At 39.6% G+C, this 24,926-nt stretch overlaps 1 protein-coding gene across 2 annotated transcripts in view; it reads right to left on the reverse strand.

The window, feature by feature from the left end:
• Positions 1 to 24,926, reverse strand: part of LOC134344162 (AF4/FMR2 family member 1-like) — a 160,460-nt gene that overhangs the window by 77,675 nt on the left and 57,859 nt on the right. For both annotated transcript variants that reach the window (XM_063043501.1, XM_063043500.1), the window contains exons 2-3: positions 19,254 to 19,374; positions 17,113 to 18,018 (exon numbers count right to left, since the gene is read on the reverse strand). In XM_063043501.1, the coding sequence (XP_062899571.1) occupies positions 17,113 to 17,979 (867 nt within the window). In that variant the 5' untranslated portion in view covers positions 17,980 to 18,018; positions 19,254 to 19,374. The remainder of the gene's footprint in view (positions 1 to 17,112; positions 18,019 to 19,253; positions 19,375 to 24,926) is intronic.

The raw sequence follows: 24,926 nt of genomic DNA on the forward strand, positions 1-24,926 counted from the left end.
GAAAATTAGGCTAGCTGGTCACTAGAGAAATGGCAGTATTTTTAAAACCCTTGTAGTGCATCTATCTGTATTGGGAATAATAAATGGGGAGGAGAAAGACATCTTCAGAAATAGATCTGAGTAACATAATTTGGTCTGACCAAATTGATCAACAAATGAAGTGGGGAAGTGTTCATTTAGCATTGTCTTTGCAAAATAAATATGAAACTAATTGGACAACAGAATTTTATTGCATTTCCCCCCTCAATTTATAAGGATTATTGTTTGTAATACATAAAAACTCAGTTAATGATCTACCAGCTTTAGCTTTCCTACCATATCATTTATGTTATATTCTGAATACAGTTTATTAGATAGGGAGCTAGGTGGTACTTAAAATAGTTTAAATAATTTGAATATAAAATTAAAAAAGGAAGAGCATGAATGGGAGATACAGGAATTTTTCAAAAAAATAATTAATATCAGCTCCAAAAAAAAGTGTATTGCAACAAATAATGCAATTCATCCAGAGATTTTCACTAATGCTTGTAGCTTGAAAGTGAACTGAATGTTTATTAAGAATGGAGTTACAAGAGAGATTGCCTCATCATTGCTGACTTTCAACTGTAATACCATTTTCTCTGTCAGACAGTCCAAAGTTAAGGTCAGCTTGCTTCTATTCCACTTCTATGGGCTTTAAAAGAAAGGAAGTCTGAATGTTTCTCCCACTGGTTTCACTGGGCTGATCTAGGGACTACAAGTTCTCAATGACTATCAACAAGCTCCATTTCAATTGGACACCCCTCAAAGATTCCCAAACTCAATGAGAACATTATAAAAAAAAATTTCTACCCAGGAGAGTCCGAGTATTTCTGTTCTCCTAGCAATCTCATGCCTTGACTAAGATCGCAAGTTCCAATTCCATAGTAGCAACATGACCCACCCAATGGAGTTGACCAAGTGGAGTCTCAATGCTAAGTATGTTGGTCTGAAAGAGAATACTGAAAGGACATGCTTTGCATTTAAAGTAAAAGAGTGTTTACGAGTTAACTTGCAAACCAAAGCCCTGGACGAAATCCAGAAATGCAGTATTCAAATCTCATCATCATAACTTTGGAATTTTAATTCTGTTTTATGACACAAAACTGAATTATCATGGTAGGAACCACAAGAAAATTAAATGTGACCATTAGGTAACTGGAAAACCCAACATTATTGCTGTCAATTCTCACTCTTCCCCTGAATTAGTGCGAGGCACGAAATTGCTACCAACACTTCCAAAGACCGACCTTCATCATCAGGACTATGGGGAGGTGTGGTAGTTGTAATAAATAACCATTTCCCACTAATGCACTTAACTTGAAAAACAAAAAACAGGAGTGGTTTACTTGTCAACAGTAATCTAAGATTAATCATAAAATTAATACACTGAGATTCTAAAGTCATGCTCAAATTACATGTTGCTGGGTAGACTTATCAGTGCAATCAAAAAGGCAAGCTGTTTATATGTTGCTGTTAGATTATATTCATTGTAAATGATTGCAGATAAAACCCAAGCAAAAGCTAATCATTATTGTTCTATCAAGTAGCATTTATACAACAATTTACAATAGATTTGTCCGAGAAGCTAAGCATTAAGCCTACATTCGTCCACTTTCAAACAATTAATATTGTGGGCACCTACCAACTGTGTCTCAAAATTAGCCTCATTTACTGGAATTCTCCCAGTGAGGTAGTAACATTTTAATGTTACATCGTTACCCTCTTACCATTGGAAGGAAACGTCAAATGAAGCTTTCCCCATCCACTGCAATTTAAAACTAATATTGTTTTCTCTCTCCCAGTTCTGACATAAACACCAATGCTGCGTGACCTGCTGATTTTTGTTTTTAGATTATAAGCATTTAGTGTTGATTTGCAATCAACACCTGTCATGTCAATTGCATCAAATCTACATTTAGTTTAAGAGAAATTTCTCTATGCAATGTTATAATAGATTGTATTGAAATCCATTCAGAAAACAGATCTAGTGATAATTGTCTGCAGTGCATGCAGAAAAAGTTGAGATAAAGAGCTACAGTATTTCTTCCCTTCTCCAACGGCAAGATTGGTGACAATGACTGCTCACCCTCCTGTTGATAAAATTACTCTGCAATGCAAATGCTGTGGTTTTAGCTGGATAGCCAGGTCCCCAACATAGAGGCACAGTCACACCTGAATGGCAGCACTTCATTCAAAATCTTTATTATTTCATAGTCATCGTGTTTCATTACACAACTTTCCAGTGCTTTAACATTTTTAAAGAGAAGTAAAAGTTTACAATGTTTGATTTAATGATGTCTTTTTAAATTTAAGTAATCTATTTGGATTTGTTCTATAAACAAAATTAACCTAAATTAGTCAGAAAATTTTAGAGCTGTCCTGTAAACTGCTTATTTTTTTAAAAATAGTAGTGTAACATGCTGCAGGGTTTCACTGCTGTGTAACATGCTGTAAGGTTTCACTGATAATGTAATAGTTTCTCTGTAGCAGCAATGTTTGGGTTATGACTACAGATAACGGGGTTTGGAATGCTGTTGTTCTTTCTTGAGAGTCTGGAAGAGAGATTTTCGTGGTTTTTTGCCGGGGAGAGATGAGGAGAGAAGACACGAATGGAGAGAGTTGGTAGACCAGCAGTCAGGGTGGACTTGGAGCAAGGGTCCGAAGGGCAGTGACGATCAGAGGAGGTCGATGGTGGACGATCGGCTAATCAGTGAGCTCCAACATTGTGCAACAGACTGTTTAAATAAGATTGGGTCCTTTTTCTTTCTTTTCCATTTCTTTACTAACCATATAGTTGAAGTAAGAATCATAAAGCTTAATTGTTTAATCGTATATTGTGTACTGTTTGTTATTTCTGGGTACTGATTTGTAACAGGGGACACATTGCACAGCAGCCACCTAAACGAGATTTCTTAAGTTTGGCCGAGCCGGGGGCTAACACCCCCTATAAAGCCGCTAGCCAAAGCGAGAGTTACAGTATTATGAAAGGAACTTACAGTACATTATAAACTAAAATGCCTTCAATTGAGAGTGGATCAAATGTTGGTGAGATACAAACAGTGATGGAGAAATACAAAGACTATAGCATCTAGATTTAATAATTGAGAGGACTTTGAAAAGTGCATTTTCTAGAATACTTTTTCACCAAATGTTCTGTATAGAAACTAGAATAGAATAGAACAATTCATTTTTTTCCATTAACTTCAACTGTAAACATTTAGCAAGAATGGATGTCAGATCTTTGAAAAAAATTGTATTGGAATAGAAATACACATACAATTCTTTGGGGCTTTCCTGTGTATAAATTGACTGTCCCATCTCCTACCTTTCTAGAATGGTTACACTTTAAAAGTAATTAACAGCTGTAAAGTGCTTTGGAGCATCCAGAGTGCCCTCTTCCAGAAAGTCTATCCATGCATGATTACTCACAACTTGGATGCTGTGCTTTCAGAACACATCAAACATCCAAGCAAATGACTCAAAGAACAGCATCACTACTCTTTTCCAATGAATATCTGGTGATTTAACAGTGTTATGGTAATCTTCACAAAATATTGTCAGTTACTGGATTATTGTGCATTTTCATTAACACAGTAACTGCCCTTGGGAAAAAATGTCACTCAACAATAATGAACTGGACAGTACATTCTAAGTAATACAGGATCACAGTAATTCTTCAACAAAATCCAATCCCATGCAGGGAGAGACATGCTGCAGGAACTCAGCATGTTAAGCAGCATCTGAGGTAATCTAAGGAGATGCAGCCTGACCTGCTGAGTCCCCCCAGCATTTTGTGTGTGCTACTTCTGAGAATGCTGTTATTCACTGAGTTATTGAGGATTTAACTACACAAAGTTTTTCTCCAGCTCTTAGAGATTTCTGAAATGGCAATGTGCAATTACAAGGGTTGCTCACGAATTATTTGAAAACTGTCTGCTGTGTACATACATCTATTGATGCTTCTGGACACACCTTCAGTGATGTTCCTGGAATTATCGGGTGTTTCGGGTCTTTCAACATCATACAACCTCCTCCAGGTGACCCAGCCGGGGCTGATCAGACCCCAGCTTGTGTCCAGATGGCTAGCTACTTATGACTCCATGGCTCCCCTCTTTTGAGCCACAGCCATCTTGAGGCCCTCTCTGCCGCATCGATGGTACTGTGGATGGCTCTCCTCTTCCTCTCTCCCTTGATGCCCAAATTGCTGAAGGCTCTAACTAAAGAACGGGCTACAAATCCCCTATAACTAACCTCTACTGGGAGACATTAAAATCCTGTGAGCTTTTTTTAAAAATAAAGTTCCGTATACATGGTAAATTGATGACACACTAAAGTAACAGGCATTTACATTACTTGTAATGCAAATGTTGACTTGAATGTTCTGTATTGCACATTTTTAATGAAAAAATGCACAAGTATGATTTATGATGGTGACATCATTATTATGAGTACAGTACCATTAAAATTAGGAAAAAATGGATATTAAGATACAGCAATATTTAGAGCACAATAATTGAAAACAGAAAAATCTCAGGAATATAATAGATTAAACAAGAAAATGCCAAATTGTGAAAAGTCTAAGAGAAATAGGCAAAAAAACAGAATTAATCTCTTATCTATCAGGTACAGATAAAGAAACAGAAAAACAGCTGTTATAACAAAATTAGATGGGTTGCTGTTTTCTTATATGAATAATTTAAATTTTTATACATTATACAAATGCAAACATGTACACAAAACACGTGCAAATTGAGTAATCTGTTTCAAAACTAGATGAAGTACTAAAATGGAGGAAAAACCGAGAAAGAGTGGTTACCTTGGAAATTGAATGTAAAGTATTATGATGTAAAAAAGACAAAAAATATAAAAAACAATTTATTTTCCAATAATTTAAGTATTAAAAGAGGAAGTTATCTATTTTAGAGACAACATAATTAAGGGCATTCTTTAATTATGCTAAATTATAAAAAAACTAATTCAATATTTTTGTTACTCTGGTACAACATACTATAGATTAGGAAATTTGTGAGGGGAATGCAAATAGAACTGAAGACCAATATAACCCCTCTGTGCATTATATTAAGACTGCTGAAAGACTGGAGAGAAAAGTCTGCCAATGAAAAATGAAATGGAAAATAAATCTTTGCATGCTGGCGAGAATCTACCAATTTGATGTCAGAAAATAATCCTCAAATTTAAAAACATATAGAAAACAATACACAGGAGCGTAGAGCTTTTTAGTCTTTCTCCCTAGGTCTCCTTTCCCATGATCCCTTCCATCAGCATTTTGTGTGCGATGCTTTTCAATCTTCTGTCATTTTGGATGTCATCATCACCATCATGTGCCATGTCATATGACATAGGCCATCATGGTCCCATGACCATGGTTGTTCTTAGCAAATTTATTTTGGATGCAGCAATGGTAAAAATATCAAAGAGAGATGAGCAGATTATTAAGACGCAATGGGCATGGGATTCAAGGTAAAGGATTGATTTTTCTATTTCTTTATGACTATCATGGAAAGAATAATTGGTGAAAGTCTGTCAGGTTATTAATTTGAATTGACTCATATGGAAGACAATTAAGTCAAAATTCACAGGTATCTTAGGCAAAAATGTAGGACTGAATTAAAAAAGGACCAACCAAAAAAATAACTTGCGTATACAGTATTGTGTCGGACCAGGAAGTGGAGAGTTTGAAGTGACAGCAGTGGCACACAAGTCTATCTGACTTTTTTTCTCTGCATAAATATATACAAAGAAAAATATTCGACAGTTATGTAGTTCACAAAGGATGAAGGATTTGTTTTCATTCTATAATCCTGCTCGAGCTCTCAAGACTTCTTTCGCTGGTCTCAAATTAAAACAATCTCTCTTAAAAGATAATTGGCATGTCAGTTTTTTTGAGCTACACTCTGAAACTGTGGAACTCAGTACGTAAGACTATAAGGGATGCACACTCAGCTGACACTTAAATGCCAGTCAAAACTAACATCTCGTCTTTTATTTTCAAGTTTGTATTTTATCCCGTTGCAACGCACTTTGAACTTCATTGTTTGTATGAAAAGTGCTCTATAAATAAGTTATTATTAAAATTCTGCAGAACACTTACATCCATTACTAAATCAGATAACCAGTTCAGAAATGACTTACAGATACATAGAAATATGAAGTGTTCAGTATTAGTATTGAAAGATTAACCAGAAATGTAAAACAAAGGTACAGAATTAGCATTAAGAAATTATGGAAGAAAGAAGGGAATGCCATCATATTCAATATCAAGACATTGTACAATAGGGAAAAATCAGAATGTACAAGTAGCACAGGAGCACTGAAAATAAGATGTGAGCAAAAAAGTCTTGGACCTTGTTTTGGTAGCTGAACTGAACCTCAGAATATGATGAGGCTTTGCAAATCAGATTTCAGTTGGAACTTTGAGTGGGAAGGACAGCAAGTACAAAATTAACATTCATTTCAAGAGGATTAGACTATAAAAGTAAGGATGTAATGTTGATAAAGCATTGGTGACATCTCACTTGGAGTACTGAGAGCAGCTTTGGGCCCCTTATCTAGGAAAGGATGTGCTGACATTGGAGAGGATTCAAAGGAGTGTCACAAAAAGGATTCCAGGATTGAAAGGCTTGTCATATGAGGAACGTTTGATGGCTCTGGGCCTCTACTTACTGGAATTCAGAAGAATAAGAGGTAAACTCATTGAAACCTATCAAATGTTGAAGGGCTTCGATAAAGTAGATGTGAAGAGGATGTTTCCTATAGTTTGGGGGGGGGGGGGGGGAGTCCTAAAACCAGATGACACAGCCTCAGAATAGCGGGACATACTTTTTGAACAGAGATGAGGACAAATTTCTTTAGCCAGAGAGTGATGAATCTGTGAATTTGTTGCCACAAATGGCTGTGGAGGCCAATTCATTGGGTGTATGTAAGGCAGAGGATGATAATTTCTTGATTAGTCGGGTCATGGGCAGAAGGAAAGAGATTGGGCTGAGAGAAAAAAAAATGGATCAGCCATGATGAAATGGTGGAGCAGCCCAATGGGATAAATGGCCTGATTCTGCTCCTAAATCTTATGACCTTATGTTCAGGGATTGCCTGTGGATTTGTGGAAAAGTAAAGGGACCGAGGTACTTGGTAATATCAAAGCTTAACACTCACATTGGGAAGGAAAGTAGTGCAAGGTAAATGAAATTAACTTAACAAGGTCACCAGGAAAACAAAAAAAAAAAGCAGATGTAGTCTGAAAGCATTTCTCTCTCCTTATCGATCAGTGATTACTTACTCTTTGGAAGCATGTCTACTCCACACAATTGGAGTTTAGAAAGAAACTGCCCATTCAATGTGACATGCATGGCTCCATGTTTAAACCGCTGGCAGTGCTCTATGCTATTTTCAGTGGAATGAGATCAGCGTAATCACAACTGAGTGAAAATGGAAGGGAAATTTGGCATGGTTCTTGGTCCTAACATTAACCAAGTAACACCAATGTGGAAACATTCTGGCTTGTGGGAAGAGTTGTGCTTTACCAACATGACTCTTGTCAAACAGAATAATTTTAAATGATCTGTATCTAAGTTTGAGATGTCCTTTAAGGATAGAAATGTCCTTGTACTATCTCTCACATTAATGTGACTGAATAGGCACAACTAGAGGTGAACAATAAACACTGCCATCATGAGTGGCAATCACAGAGGAATTTTATAGAATGTGACTTGAGGAGCTGAAAAATTTACTTTAATTACTATGTATTCTCAAAGCAAATCAACGGAGGCATTTTCAAATAATGCGCCAAAAAGCATAGTTTTGTTATTCAGGAAACTGTCAAAAACTACAAACGGTAGATTTACATTACAAAACCTCAAGGGTTGAAGAGTATAGATAAATTATTTTGTAATAATGCTGACTAATGAACAAGACAAAATTGAAAACAGATGGCTTAGACTGCATAGTACACAAAGTCAACTGTCAAAACAGAAGATGGTCTGCATTGACTTTGCTTGTCTGGAGATTTAATAATGTAATGTACATTGTTCTGAATGAACAGGATTACCTCAATAACTAAATAATAAAATAAATACAAAAGAGATAGCAATTTATCATTGGGTGCCTTGGTAGAAATGAGAAAGCAATGCCATAATTGGAAAACAAAATACAGAGTACTCAAAAATCCATACTATTTAAAGTGACCACTACTCAATATCTACACCTCTTCCTTCTCAATAGTTCCTATTTATGTCCCTAAAACAGAGACAATTCCTTGGGTTCTATGATGAAGATGTTCCTTTGACACAGAACATCCATGTGATTTTCAGTCTTCAAAATGAAGGGCACAGAATAGAAAATATGTTTTAAATGCCTTGGTAATTACAGTTACGTCAACATCTTCTGTATAGGTTTTGCCGTGTATCTGGTCATGCATTTGCCTTGAGCAATATTTAGCCCTCATTAGCATTACTAACAGATAATTAACACAACTGCTATTTGCGGGGCCTGTTGTGAACACACTGGCCATTGCATTTCTTGCCTTTCAATGGTGACCAAATACGTAAACCACTTCATCAGCTGGAAAGTACCTTGCAATTGGCAAAGATGATGGAATACTAAAGAAATACAAAGGTATCTTCTTTTATTCCAGCTGCCAAAACTTCTTATATGGCCAGTACTTCCAAACAGTAGGCTGTAACTAATTTTCCCAATTTCACTAGAACTTACACTAATATTAATAAATATTTCATAGACAGTCCTTCAAACAATTTCTATTCCTCATCTAAAAAAAACATAACAAGCCAGATAGGAATAACAAACATCCTGCTGGAAGAGCTCAACAGGTAAAGCAGCATCTGTGGAGGCAAAGGATACAAGTCGAATTTTGGGTCCTGCATCTGTACGGAGGAAAAAGGAAAAATTACTGGTATATAGCAGTATAGGGGAGAAGGTGGGATAGAAGCTGATAAGTGCAACACATCCAAAATGCTGGAGGAACTCAGCAGGCCAAGCAGCATCTATGGAAAAGAGTAAACAATCGACGTTTCGGCCTGAGACCGACCCTTCATCGGATGACAAGTGGAACCAGATAGGAATGGGAAAATGGGTAGGACACAGAAATCTACAGCACATTGCAGGCTCTTCAGCCCACAATGCTGTGCCAACCATGTAACCTACTGTAGAAACTGCCTAGAATTACCCTACTGCATAGCCCTCTATTTTTCTAAGCTCCATCTAAGAGTCTCTTACAACAGCGGTCCCCAACCACCGGGCTGCGGACCGGTACCAGGCCGCAAAGCATGCGCTACCGGGCCGAAAGAAAACGATATGATTTGGCGATATGAGTCAGCTGCACCTTTCCTCATTCCCTGTCACACACTGTTGAGCCATTAAACATGCGAGGTCATTATGCACGCGTTATTCATGTCAGCGCGGGAAGGAGATCAACTCTGAGCTTGCAAATGACGGCGGGCTGAGAAGCATGTTTGACATAACATCTCTGCCGGTATTCTGGATCAAAGTCAAGGCTAAATATCCTGAGATAGCCAGGAAAGCACTGAAAACGTTGCTTCCATTTCCAACATATCTCTGCAATGAATGCAACGAAAACTAAATTGCAGAATAGACTGGACATAAGGAACCTCCTTCGAGTATCGCTGTCTCCCATCACCCCTCGATGGCACCGCGTTGTTGCAGGAAAACAAGCCCAGGGCTCCCACTGATTCAGCGATATTGGTCTGTTGCAATGATTTTATATGTTCATATGGGGAAAATATGTGCCGTGTGTTTAATATCCAAACGTTACTTAAAATGTTATGATGCTATTGACTTACATAACCATATAACAATTACAGCACGGAAACAGGCCATCTCTGCCCTTCTACTCCATGCCGAATGCTACTCTCACCTGGTCCCACCGACCTGCACTCAGCCCATAACCCTCCATTCCTTTCCTGTCCATATACCTATCCAATTTTTCTTTAAATGATAATGTCGAACTTGCCTCTACCACTTCTACTGGAAGTTCGTTCAACATTTACTTCAAGCCCCTGTCCTTCCCGATAATTGACTTATCACTATATTCATGCGAGGAAAATATGTGCTGTATGTTTAATATTAAATTCGTTAGATAAACCCTTTTAGAAATGAAATTGAGTGTATTAGCCACTTATCACCTATATTCCGGTCGTGATTAACACCACCCCCACCCCCGTACAGAATTGCCAAAAACGATTTATAGAAAAAAAAAATCGGCACGTACATGCATGTGCAAATCACGCATGCGCACTAGTGCCCGCGTAAGGTTTCATGGTCATTGTAGTCTCTCATGGTAAACAACGTATTTGACTGCTACTCTTGTCCGTTGGCAACCCTACCCCCCCCCCCCAGTTGGCTGGTCCGCAAGAATATTGTCAATATGAAACCGGTCCGCAGTGCAAAAAAAGGTTGGGGACCCCTGTCTTACAAGACCCAATTGCATCCGCCACCGTTGCCAGCAGTGCATTCCATGCACCCACCACTCCCTGTGGGAAAAACTTAACTCTGACATCCCCTCTGTACCTACTTCCAAGCACCTTAAAATTATACTCCCTTGTGTTAGCCATTTCAGCTCTAGGAAAAAGGCTCTGGCTATCCACACAATCAAGGCTTCTCATCATCTTATTCTCCATTGCTCCAAGGAGAAAAGGCCAAGTTCGCTCAACCTATTCTCATAAGGCACCCTGTCCAACCCGACAACATCCTTGTAAATCACCTCTGCACTCTCTCAATAGTATCCACATCCTTCCTGTAGTGAGGTGACCAGAATTGAACCCAGTACTCCAAGTGGGGTCAGACCAAGGTCTTACATAGCTGTAACATTACTCACGGCTCTTGAACTCAATCTCACAGCTGATGAACACTATAAGTCTTCCTAACAACACTGTCAACCTGTGCAGCAACTTTGAGTGTCCTATGGTCACCGACCATGCAGAATACTAACCATCTACAACCACCCTTTGCTTTCTGTGGGCAAGCCAATTCTGGAACCACAAAGCAAGGTCTTCTTGGATCCCATGCCTCCCTTATTTTTTCATGAAATCTTGCATGGGGTAACTTATCAAATGCCTTGCTGAAATCCACATACACTACATCCACTGCTCTACCTTCAATGTGTTTTGCTACATCCTCAAAGAATTCGATCGGGCTCGTAAAGCACGATCTGCCCCTGACAAAGCCACGCTGACTATCCCTAATCAGATTATATCTCTCCAAATGCTCATAAATCCTGCCTCTCAGGATCTTCAATAAGTTGCCCACCACTGAAATAAGACTCACTGGTCTATAATTTCCTGGATTATCTCTACTCCCTTTCTTGAAAAGGGGAACAACATTTGCAACCCTCCAATCCTCTGGTACTTCTCCTATCCCTAATTGATGATACAAAGATCATCGCAAGAGGCTCAGCAATCTCCTCTCTCGCTTCCCACAGTAGCCGTCTCAAACGGTCCTGGCAACTTATCTAACTTAATGCTTTTCAAAAGCTCTAGCACATCCTCTTGTTTAATGTCTATACGCTCAAGCTTTTCATTCCGCTGTAAATCACCTCCACAATTGCCAAGGTCCTTTTCCCTGGTAAATACAGAAAAAAAATATTCATTAAGTACCTCTGCTTCCTCCTCCGACTCCATGCACATGTTTCCACTATTGCACCTGATTGGTCTTATTCTCACACGGCTCATCTTCTTGCTCTTCACATATTTGTAGAATGCCTTGGGGTTTTCCTTAATCCTGCTCACCAAGGCCTTCTCATGACCCCTTCTAGCTCTCCTAATTTCAGTCTTAAACTCCTTCCTGCCAACCTTGTAATTTTCTAGAACTCTATCAGTACCTACTTTCTTGAATCTTTTGTAAGCTTTTCTTTTCTTCTTAACTAGATTTTCCACATCCTTAGTACAGCATGGTTCTTTTACCCTACTATCCTTTCCCTGCCTCAATGTAATATACCTATGAAGAACTCCATGCAAATGTTCCCTGAATATTTGCCATATTTCTGCCATGCAGTTCCCTGAGAACATCTGCCCCCAAGTTCTTGCCTAATAGCATCATATTTCCCCCTACCCCAATTTAATGTTTTCCCAAATTGTCTGCTCCTATCCTTCTCCAGCACTATGGTAAAGGAGAAAGAGTTGTGATCACTACCTCCAAAAGACTCTTCCACCAAGGGATCTGACACCTGACCAGGTTCACTTCCCAATACAGGTGTCCCCCGCTTTTCGAACATTCGCTTCGCGAAACCTCACTGTTACGAAAGACCTACACTAGTACCCTGTTTTCGCTAACGGAAGGTGTTTTCACTGTTACAAAAAAAGCGCGCGATAGAAGACAGCGCACGCCCCGAGCAGCCGCTCTCCCCCGGATTCGGAACGGCATTCTCGCCGGCATTGCTTAAACACGTGCCTGTGAGCAGCCGTTTGCAAGATGAGTTCTATGGTATTGGAAAAGCCTGAAAGAGCTCGTAAGGGTGTTACACAGCGTAAAACTAGACATAATTAAGCGTTTCCATCGTGGTGAGCGAAGTAAGGATGAAGTGAGTTTGGCTTGTGGAAGCTGACGAAGATGATGTTGAAGAGGTTTTGGCATCCCATGACGAAGAACTGATAGATGAAGAGCTGATGCAATTGGAAGAGGAAAGGATAACAATCAAAACCAAATGAGTAATGATAAAGTATGACTTTAATTTTGAAAGGGTACGTCGGTTTAGGGGATATTTGCAGGATGGTTTGAGTGCTTACAAAGAACTGTATGATAGAAAAATACGTGAAGCTCAGCAGTCAAGCAAGCCTTCCACATCAGCCACTGCAGATGACAAACCTTGACCTTTGACATCGAGGTGGGCAGTCACAGGGGAAGATGAGCTGCCTGCTCTAATGGAAACAGACGATAAGATGACACCCCAGTGTCCCACCACCCCAACACCCAGGCCGCGGGCAGATACAGATTCGCGGAGAACGCAGTAGCCAGGAGACACACAGCACATCTTTAAGAAAAAAGCTGAAATAAACATGCTAATTAATTAGGTGCTGCCCGACACGCAACTATCAGCCCAGATCAGAGGCGATGCAATCGGCACTGATCTGGGTCGACAATTACGTGCCGGGTGGCACCTAATTAATTAGCATGTTTATTTCAGCTTTTTTTCTTAAAGATGTGCTGTGTGCCTCCCAGCTACCGCTGCATGCTTCGCAGATCAGTATCGGTTCACTGCCCACAGGGTGGGGGCCACTGCACCACCCAAACTCCGACGACTCAGTCTAACACACCATCATCAGTGTGCTCCGCGTTTTCCCAATTCCGGTAAGTGATACTACACTGTACATACATTATTTCTACTTTATATCGGCTGTGTATTCTTACGTGTTATTTGGTACAATTTGGCAGCTTCACAGCTTAAAGGTTACTGGAAAGCGCTTGCGCCGTGTTTTTGTCGACGGCGCTTGCGTGAGATTTTCGCTACGGAGAACAGTTCAGGAAATGATTGTGGAAAAGTATTTCTACTTTATATAAGCTGTGTATTTATCATATCATTCCTGCTTTTACCATATGTTACTGTTAATTTAGGTTTTATGTGTTATTTGGCATGATTTGGTAGGTTACTTCTGGGTGTGCGAACGCTCACAAAATTTTCCCATATAAATAAATGGTAATTGCTTCTTTACTTTACGACATTCCAGCTTACAAACCATTTCATAGGAACGCTCTACCTTCGGATGGCGGGGGAAACCTGTACCAGATCAAGTACAGCCTCTCCTCTTGAGGCTTATCTACATATTGCATCAGGAAACGTTCTTGAACACACCTAACAAACTCCAGCCCATCTAAACCCTTTGCTTGAAGGAGATGCCAGTCAATAGTAGGAAAGTTAGAATCTCCGTCAACAACCCTATTATTATTGCACCATTCCAGAATCTGCCTCCCTGTCTGCTCCTTGATGTCTCTATCACTACTGGGGGGGGTCTATAAGAACACTCAGTAGAGCTATTATCCCCTTCCTGCTTCTGACTTCCACCCACACTGACTCAGTAGACAATCCCTTCATGTCTTCCTCCTTTACTGCAACCATGACATTATCCCTGATTAGCAATGCCACACCCCACCTCTCATGCCTCCCTCCCTGTCCTTTTTGAAATATCTAAAGCCTGGAAACATTCAGAAGTCATTCCTGCCCCTGAGACATCCAAGTCTCTGTAATGGCCACAACGTCGTTGATCCATGCTCCAAGTTCATCCTTCTCGTTTATGATACTCCTTGCATTAAAACAGATGCATTTCAAATCATCAGGATGAGTACATCTTTGCTCTATCATCTGCCTATCCTTCCTCACAAACTCCCTACAAGCTGTCTCTACTTGTGCTCCGACCTCCCTCATCCTCTGCTTCTTCACTTTGGCTCCCACCCCCTGAAAATCTAGTTTAAACCCTCTCCAAAAAGCATTAGCAAACCTCCCCGCCAGGATATTGCTCCCACTAGGATTCAATTGCAATCCATCCTTATTGTACAGGTTACACCTGCCACTGAAGAGGTCCCAATGATCTAGAAATCTGAATTTTCCCCCTGCTCCAATCCTTCAGCCACACATTTCTCCGCCACCTCTTTCTATTACTATACTCACTGTCGCATGGCACAGGCCCAAGATTACTACCCTTGAGGTCCTGCTTCTCAGCTTCTTTCCTAACTCCCTGTATTCTGCTTTCAGGACCCCCGCCCTTTTTCTACCCATGTTGCTGGTACCAATAGGTACCACAACCTCTGGCTGCTCACCCTCCTATTTCAGGATATTATGCACTCGTTCAGAAACATCATGAACCCTGGCACCTGGGAGGCAAAGTACCATCTGTGTTCCTTTTTCATGCCCACATAATCGCCTATCTGTCCCCCTAACTGGGGGGGAACTGGGCAAGAGGAAGGAACAGGAAAGATGAACAGGAGGAGATAAAAAAAAACAGGTGAGTGTACATGGAGAATATCGGACCTTCAGACCTAGACAGCAACCTGTTACTCTGTGGACCCATTTATCAGCCTAAACTAGCAACATAATATTTGAATAAACTTTTCCAGCCAGGTACAGGAATCAATTTTAACTGACGTTTTGATGACAGACTCTGCCATTTCCATCCAAAAATCAATACCTGTACCCAGCACTGGAAGCCCTAGAAGAGTTTTATTTGTAATATTCATTAGTTATCATTTGCATAATCAATGAACTTGCACTCTTTTACTACATCAACAGCAATAATATTGTTTAATTAAAACTCCATTCTGACATCTCTAAAGCACAATTTATAACTAAATACAAAGAAACCCAAAACAGATGGAATAACATCTCCATCATAAAGTGGCTCTGAATGAAAAGTGATTTTAATGTATTTCAATGACTAGAAAGCAAAACAAAAATCTTAAAAATGACCACCTCGTGCCTGCATCAAATACTCCCAGCCAAATGCAGCACAGTTCATAACAAAGACAAACAATGTGTCCTTATCCCAATGTCAAATGTGTACTACTGCAGTATTTTGTGTCAAACCTCAACTGGCTCTGAAACCTCAGTGTCAGAATTCTTCATATTCAAACATACGACTCAAGAACATGATCCCACCTGCTGATTTAGTCTGGACTTCCAACAAGGTATTATCCATTGGGTAACACTCTAAACTAAGGTGGTACAGTTTGGAATAACTGAAATTTTCCTCTTCTCCTGGCCCAGTATTTATCCTTCAATCAATGATGATTAGATTTTATTGTTTGAGGAGTTTTGTTACATGCATAATTGGTTGTTGCATTCACCAAGAAGGTATTTCATTCCATTGGCTGTGATGTGATTGAGGATACCATGAAGACCCTAAAAGGTTCTCTGAACACAAGTTCTATTTTTTAAATTTATATATAAAAAAGTAATGTTCAAAGACAAAATGCTTACTTTAAAAGGGACTAGCTTCCTTTAAATATGTTAATGAGACCTCCCAGTAGCCAAATCACCCAGAGTATGTCAGAGTTTTGTTGATGTTAATAAGATCTAAAATTGCTGTCATTTAGAAAATTATTCATAAATTATTCAGCAACAAACAATCTGCTAAATGAAGTCAGGAGGTCGAGCAGTATCTGTGGGAGGAAAGAAATGGTTGATGTTTTGGGTGAAAAGTCTTTGCCCTGATGCAGGATTTCAACCCAAAACATTGAAAGTTTCTTTCCTCCCTCAGGTACTACTTGGCCCAGATTTCCTCCATCAGATTGTCTGCCGGTTTACAGTTCCTGGAATCTCCTGTGTCTCAAAAAAATTACTCCGATTACACAACTAACATCAGACATAAATGTTTCATTTCAAGTCTGGAAATTATTCATAAATTATTCAGCAATTAATCTGTTGGAAGTAGTCAGGAGGTCAAACAGCATCTGTGGAGGTTTCTCTTACATATTCCATCTGAAATATATCAAAGCAATTCAAGTTCTTTTAGAACCAGAACCAGATTAATAGTTACTCTGGTTATTTTCAGTACAGTTTTATTCAAAAGTTGGCATTTCTTTTTAGAACAATTTTAAAAATGGGATAACTAAATTCTGGTATTGGTGCAAGTGGACACAACATTGCAGATCCTGGTTACTGGATGTGCTAAGCTATCAATTAAGATGACCAGTTTCTTTTTAAAATTGGGTTTTCAAGTTATTGGCATTAACAAATTAAGATAACTTTAGCAGTGATCATGACCACCTACTAAGCAATACAAGTTTCAAGCAATTTAACAACTCAAACTATCTAAATTTAAATTTTAAGATTGTCCTGCTGAAGAGTTTCAGCCTGAAACTTCGACTGTACTTTTTTCCCCCATAGATGCTGCCCGGCCTGCTGAGTTCCTCCAGCATTTTGTGGGTGTTGCTCAGATTTCAAGCAGCTGCAGATTTTTTCTTGTTTGTAATTTTTAAGATTACCTTATAACCCTGAATGCCGACATTAATCTTAAAGCAAAATACACAATTGTCATCTGGCTGGTGGATACCACAGTTATCAAGATCATTGCAGAAAAAGCATATTTAGAATGGAAGTATTTGTGCACCCACCTCAATTGGCTGAGAAGGAATCTTAAGTTTGGATAACTTTGTCCTGGCACATACTTTCACTTCTGCTATGTTTCCAAATGACTCCTCATTGCAATCCTCTGAAGGAGGCTTTAGTTCTGGGGATTTACTGGGGGCTTGGTCTTGACCATCCATGGGTCTCACATATGCTGTAGGCTTTTGTTGCATCATGCTTGGTTTCGATGGCAAAGATGGTGGAAAGGTTTGAGATGCATGTTGGTTGGTAACAGGAGCATTCAGACCAGAAGACAAACTGTCAGAATCACTGGAGTGTACACCCAGTTCATGCGGAGATTTTGATGGCGAACAGTCTTTGCTATTGCTACTCTGTAATCTGGAATTGGTAAACACACTGGAATGTAAGGGGGATAGTGGTGTCAGAGGAGACAAGGGCTGTACAAGTGAGGACAACTGTAACAATGGCTGAAAGTCTTGCAAATGGGATAACTGGACCTTAGCTTGATTGTCGGCATCCACCTGCTTATCATCCCTCCTGCGATGGCTATTGGAAGTTTCTCTGTCATTATAGGAGTTGCCCTTATTTTGGCTTCGATTATGAAGTGATTTGTAATTTTGAACATTATGTTTGGACCTTTGGCTGTTTTGTTTTGTTAATGCAGTGCCTTTTTGAGAAGAACAGTGGACTGTTGATGATGCAGAGCTGTGAGGTCCCATTGAGCGTGGATTTTTACTGTGTAAGGAAGGCTGCATTGAACTATTACTTCTGTTTGGACCAAGCGAGCATTTTTCTTGTGATATCAAAGGGACTGCCCTTTTGGGTATTCCAATGAAATTCTGTTGAGACATATTATTTATTAAATCTTTCATCTCATCGTAGTTGCCCAGCATACTTTGAATACGGCTGGAAAGTTCATCCCCTTTATTGGTCTGCACAAAAACAGATAAAATAATTAACAAAGCCAATCCCAAGAAGAATCTTTACTGATGGCTCACATCTTCATACAAAATCAACGACCAAAAATAATTCAAGTTTCGTGTTAATTACAGTTTTGCAATGGCCAAATACTGTATTTTAAAAAATCAAAATGCATCCAACAAAGTTCTCAAAAGAAAACATTTGTTGGTTACGACTTCACACAGCGGAAGCAATACATTTAGTAACAATTTTATACAGTAGCTGGCCAAAATATTTAAAATATCCTTTAGTCTTGCGTATGTGTAATAAAAAGTTATACTTACTTAGCATATTATAACTTCATTCAAGGGGAAATAAAAATCTATTGAATGCTTAGTTTACTTTTAAATCCACAGAGAAACTTTCAACATAAATTATTCAGAAAACCTTCCAGCTCACAAACATTCAAACCACAAAACTCTTCTTGTTCTATTTATACATCCTGATTTTAATGGAAGGGACAGGTACAATGAAGCTTGCCTCAAAATGAGAACCACATCCACTGAGTTTGGTAACAGAGCAGTCCTTGGCGCTGAACTGACTCCGCAGCCTGTGGACTAGCTTTCGGGGATTCTGCAGCTCATGTTCTATATATTACTTGTTTTTTTTTGTTATTTGCACGATTTGTCCTATTTATGAACACTGCGTGTTTGTTAGTCTTTGCTGCGTGTTTTTTCCTCCAGATTCTATTTTATTTCTTTATTTTCCTTTGGGTGCCTGCAAGAAAATGAATCCCAAGGTTGTCTATTACATACTATAATAAATTTTGAATTTTTAACTTACTCAAGCCCAAAAAGCAAACATTCTTTGGTGGTTTGCATGAAGTTGGCCAAATTCAGTACCTTTCTGCCCAAGTGAAGCAACGGCAAGACTAACCTCTAGGGGTGAAACAGAGAGTGGGGAAAATACGCTGTCTATGACTTCGAGGGGACTAGTGCAGCAGCTGCTATTTCCTCCAGTACTCACAAGGACAACTAGAAATACTCAGAATTGTTGTATCCACTTTCTCCCTTCCCTGGCAAACCTACCCTTTACAGATACCATCACTACCCCTTTGCTCAAACTTCCAATTAAAATTACACTTTTGAATATTGTGATGTAGTCAACCATTGTTTGCTAATTTAAACAGAATCCTGTCAGCTGGTTTGTTTTCAAGTGGAGTTATAACTAGTTCACAATTAGTGAATAGTCAGATTCTGTACTTTACCTTGTATGGCTCACCAAAGAGGGGGGCATTTTCAAGGAAAGGGTCCTTGTTGAGATGAATTTCTTGGTTTCTTCTTTCCCTTTCTTTAATTCGAAGCAAATTTCTGTCCTCATTGTACAAGCTGTTGAAGACCAGAACAAATGAAATTTCAAACTTCTCCACATAGATTTAATCTCCTGGACAAGCAGCTTATAAAATGCAGAGGGAGAGAGAGGAATTTAGATGGGGGAGTAGAAATCAGGGATCAGTCACTTGTCACCAAATGAACTCACCAAAAAGGCATCTCTTCTACTGGTCATAGTATTATGATAGTCATCTCAACAAGTACAATCATGTACAATTATTTGAGAATATGACTCCAAGCCCAAATATCACCCATATCTTAACAAAATGCATTCCTTGAAATTTCAGTTTTTCAGTCTCTACACTCAGTATACAGAGAATAAATATACATTATATGCAGTTCAATTGATTCAAAGATATCTTAAACCTAACTGCTACTCAAGTCACCTGTGACTACCATTAGAAGCTTGACTCACTATAAGCTTTCAAACCTACACATTGGAGCTACATACCAGGGGGCGTGCCCTGAAAGGCCAATTTATACTTGTGTGTCAAATCAACGCCGTAGGTACGGCGTAGCCATGTACCCTACACCATACCCTACGCCGTAGCCTGATGCGCACCTCCCCAAAAATGTAACTGCGCATTGCGGCGTCGCAGACCACAACAACTGTGATTGGTCCGCTTGGTAGCATCACATTTCCTGCTACACTGCAATAGCTTCCCATTGGGTGACTGAAGGGCAGGGAAGGAACTCTGGCTGCAATGCTTTCAATAAAGCTTTACAGACCTCTGAAATTATGGAGGACTCTGTGTTTGACGCCAGTTTGTAGCTAGCTGCTACAGCCAGAAGCTAAAACTCAAATGGTGATTGCCAGTCTCTGAGTATACTGTGCGTACACTGATGCAAAATAAATGGTCGGAGACAATGAACCAAATCGTCAAATTTACCTGCCAACATTTGAAAATATTTGAAATGCATTTCCTCGTCCATGTCTCTCAGTGGCCAGACAAGCACAGAAAATTCACCCTCCTTCAGTTTCAGTCACTATTGTTTGAAGTTTGAGTTTCTTCGTGTTGAGTTTCAACACAAAGGAACTCAACACAGTGGCACAGAAACCCCACCGCCAGCTAGCGTTTTGGCGGTGAATTGCAGAGCGATGCAGACACACCAACGCAGAAGTATAAATGCTCACAATGGCGTAGCCCACTTGCGTAGGCTATGGTGTAAGCTAGTACGCACAAGTATAAATCAGCCTTAACTCACCACAAGCTTTCCTACAGTTTCACATGCTGCACATTTTCTACCTTTACTTACTAGTTAAACACAATTACTTAATGAAGAATCTTCATGCAATAAAAGACCAAGTATTGTTGAACTTAAACCACATTGCCATATGGTAACACTCATGGATATCACCCTGAACCTCTGACAAACATCAGAATTGCACTTTGCTTAAAAATTACAAATACCGATTAGTCATTCATCTAAATGAAACACACAAAGTGGTTAGGCCTTTTACCTGGAAATTCCTGTTGGACAAAGTAATTAATTTTGTACGCCACATTTTGTAAACACTCAATAGATACTTCAAGTTGTTGATCTTTCATCAGGATTTAAGGTGTAGTACAAGGCCAGCGAAAGAGAGCAAAATATAAAGTGACACACATAAAAGTTACTGGTGAATGCAGCAGGCCAGGCAGCATCTCTAGGGAGAGGTACAGTCGACTTTTATGTGTGTTGCTTGAAATTCCAGCATCCGCAGATTTCCTCATGTTTGCGAAAATATAAAGTGCTTTGACAGGGGGTGGTAAACAGATTAAGTGAGAAAAGGAGATGGTTGCTGGAAGACAAAGGGGGAGTTAATTTTTACTGATGTACTATGGACAACATTCTGACTGGCTTGCATCACACTCGGCTACATAGCTCCAATGCCCAGGATAATGACAGAGGCTGCACAGGGTAGTAATCAATCAGTTCTGTCAGGTACAAACCTCCCTGCCACTGAGGACTTCAAGCGGCATTGCATCTATTAGGCCCTCATCATCTGAGACAAGCCCTGTTCACGTTACTACCATCAGGGAGGAGGTACAGGAGCCGAAAGGACCACACTCTGTTTTAGGTATCACCCCCCCCCTTAACTCTACCCCTCATCTTTTTTCCTCCAGTCCTGCTGAAGGGTCTCTACCCGAAATGTTGACTATACTTTTTTCCATTGATGATGCCTGGCCTGTTGAGTTCCTCCGGCATTTTGTGTGTGTTGCTCTGTTTTAGGGACAGCTTTTTCCTGTCCACCTCAGATTTCAGAACAGCCCACAAACCCACGCACACTACCTCGTTATTTGACTTTTGCACCATGCTTTTGTAATTTAAGGCTGATTTAAACTTGTACATACTAGCTTACGCCATAGCCTACACAAGTGGCCTACACCGTTGTGAGCATTTATACTTGTGCATTGGTGTGTCTGCATCGCTCTGCAATTCACCGCCAAAACGCTAGCTGGCGGTGGGGTTTTTATGCCACTGTGTTGAGTTTCTTCGTGTTGAAACTCAACACGAAGAAACTCAAACTTCAAACAATGGCGACTGAAACTGAAGGAGGGTCAATTGTCTGTGCTCGTCCAGCCACTGAGAGACATGGACGAGGAAATGCATTTCAAATATTTTCGAATGTCGGCAGGTAGGTTTGACAATTTGGATCATTGTCTCCAACCATTTATTTCCAATCCGTGTACGCACAGTATAATCAGAGACTGGCAATCACCATTCGACTTTTAGCTTCAGGTGGAAGTCAACAGGCCGTAGCACCTAGCTACAAACTTGCGTCAAACACAGGGTCCTCCATAATTTCGGAGGTCTGTAAAGCTTTATGGAAAGCATTGCAGCCCAGAGTTCCTTCCCTTCCGTCGCCCAATGGGAAGCTATTGCAGCGTAGAGGAAATGTGATGCTACCAAGCGGACCAATTACAGTTGTTGCGGTCTGCGACGCCACGACATTTAGTTACATTTTGGGAGAGGTGAGCGTTAGACTATGGCGTAGGGTTCAGCATAGATATGGCGTAGCACACAAGTATAAATCAGCCTTTAGTCTTGTGCTGCACTGCATCCGCAAAACAACAAATTTCATGACATACATGTGATAATAAACTCAATTTCGACTCTGGCTAATTACGCAGATAAAAAAACCACAGATGGAGAGTTTTAACTGAAGACTACAGGAGGAATAGAACAAGGAGCCAACAAGGGAGTAGCGAAGAAAGTTTGTGTCCAGAAAGCAGAATCATTCCTGAAGAAAGAATCAATAGTTTTCACATTTTCTAATAAGGCCATAAGACATATGAACAGAATTAGGCTATTTGGCCCATCGAGTCTGCTCCACCATTTAATTATGGAGGATTTTTTTTTATTTGACTATATTTTATACATTGATCATCAACTAAAAAGGCACTGTGTTTAAGTTTAGTATTGAAGGACATTTTCCAGTTTCAGCAGAATAAATTTATTCAGAACAATTAATAAGTAACCAATCTGAAAAACACACAAAGAACATTTGAGCTTATGCTTTAAACAGTTTAAGCACAATCTGACAGTATCAAATGATTTATTTTTCTAAATATGCTGCAGTTATCAAGGGGAATTGTTGCAACTTGGAAAGTACAAACTTCAACAGATCACATTCTAAAAGGCAAGTTCGATTTCCATTATTCTAAAGATATTCATAGTTTTCATGCGACCTCATTAAGTCAAGTGTTCACAATGTTTTCAAAGCAGAGATGACAAGACAGAAGATAGTTTAAAAAATGTATTGAGACAGATAAAAGGAGGAATCTTACTTAAATGCAATGCAAACACTAAGGACTCAGCACAATAGCGACATGTCAAAGTACCACCATTTCAACAGGGTCTGCAACCTGAATAGCAAATGGCATAACAAGAGGCAAGTTACACTGCTGCATAAATAGCCTAGAAATTAAGAGACTCAAGAATAATTGAGAACAATTAAAACAAACTTCAGCACTCCAAGTTCAAAATGAATAATTGATAATCCAGGCATCTGTGGAAGGGTTTCAAGTATATGACCTTTCACTACAAATCGTGAAGAAATATCATCCACGTGAAACAACTTTGAACTCGATTATCTACTGCTACACTCTTCCTAACGCACATTCCACAAGGCCTCTGGCTGAAGAAAAGACCAGTTCCTTCCTGGGGTCTCACATATTCCAAGGTCTCCCCCCACCAGAGGGGAGCCTCAATCTGGTAAAAGACAATGCAGCTGGTAGATCAGGGTCTCAGCAATAGGTCCACTACTTGATTCTACAATCTACCTGCTATCAAACCAGAAACAAAGTTAGGTACAAACTAATGCCTGTCTGTTATTTGGATGCTCTGCCCCAGGAAATAAACTGAACTGATTTACCTGGAAAGCAATTTGGGTTCTAGACATTGAGAAAGGAAAAACAGGGGAAGGATATAGGGATGATTAAAGAGTGGACCAGATGCTATGGAAGGGATGGTCCTTTTGGAAGTTGAAGAGGCAATATTTTGGAGGCTGAAGAAGCAAGACTAAGGAGCACATACCAATCCTCATAGAGGGATCAGAAGTGGACAGAGTGAGTAGCTTCAAGTTCCTGGGTGTCAAGATCTCTGAGGATCTAACCTGGTCCCAACATATTGATGTAGTCATAAAGGAGGCAAGACAGCGGCTATAGCTTATTAGGAGTTTGAAGAGATTTGGCACATCAATAGGTACACTCAAAAACTTCTATAGTTGTACCGTGGAGAGCACTCTGACAGGCTGCATCACTGTCTGGAATGGAGGGGCTACTGCATAGGACCGAAAGAAGCTGCAGGAGGTTGTAAATCTAGTCAGCTCCATCTTGGGCACTAGCCTGCAAAGTACCCAGGACATCTTTAGGGAGCAGTGTTTCAGAAAGGCAGCACGCATTATTAAGGACCTCCAGTACCCAGGACATGCCCTTTTCTCACTGTTACCATCAGGTAGGAGATACAAAAGCCTGAAGGCACACACTCAGCGATTCAGGAACAGCTTCTTCCCCTCTGCCATCCTATCCCTAAATGGACATTGAAGCGTTGGACACTACCTCAGTTTTTTTTAATATACAGTATTTCTGTTTTTGCACATTTTAATCTATTCAAGATACATATACTGTAATTGATTTACTTATTATTATTTTTATTTTTTTCTCTTCTATGTTATGTATTGCATTGAACTGTTGCTGCTAAGTTAACAAATTTCATGTCACATGTCAGTGATAATAAACCTGATTCTGATGTTTGCCTCACACTGGAGCTGTCAGAAATGGTACAAAGCGATCCACTGAATGTGGTGGTTCAATGAAGGAACAAGAGCAGAAAGTATAATATTGTTAACCACGATGGAGAAATTGTACGATTGCATAAAAGGTGAAAAGCAATTATCTTGAACTTGGCCTTATCATATATAATGGGGTGCAAAACCAGAAATAATATAACAGAAACTTTATACAAAGCAGGACAGAAAAAAATCCCTTCTATTAAGTTTCAATTTGAAAGACTGCAGTTCTTTCTAACAGGATTTCAATTTGTCTCAAACATTACTCACACTC

This window comes from Mobula hypostoma, chromosome 3, assembly GCF_963921235.1.
Source record: "Mobula hypostoma chromosome 3, sMobHyp1.1, whole genome shotgun sequence".
NCBI lineage: Eukaryota > Metazoa > Chordata > Chondrichthyes > Myliobatiformes > Myliobatidae > Mobula > Mobula hypostoma.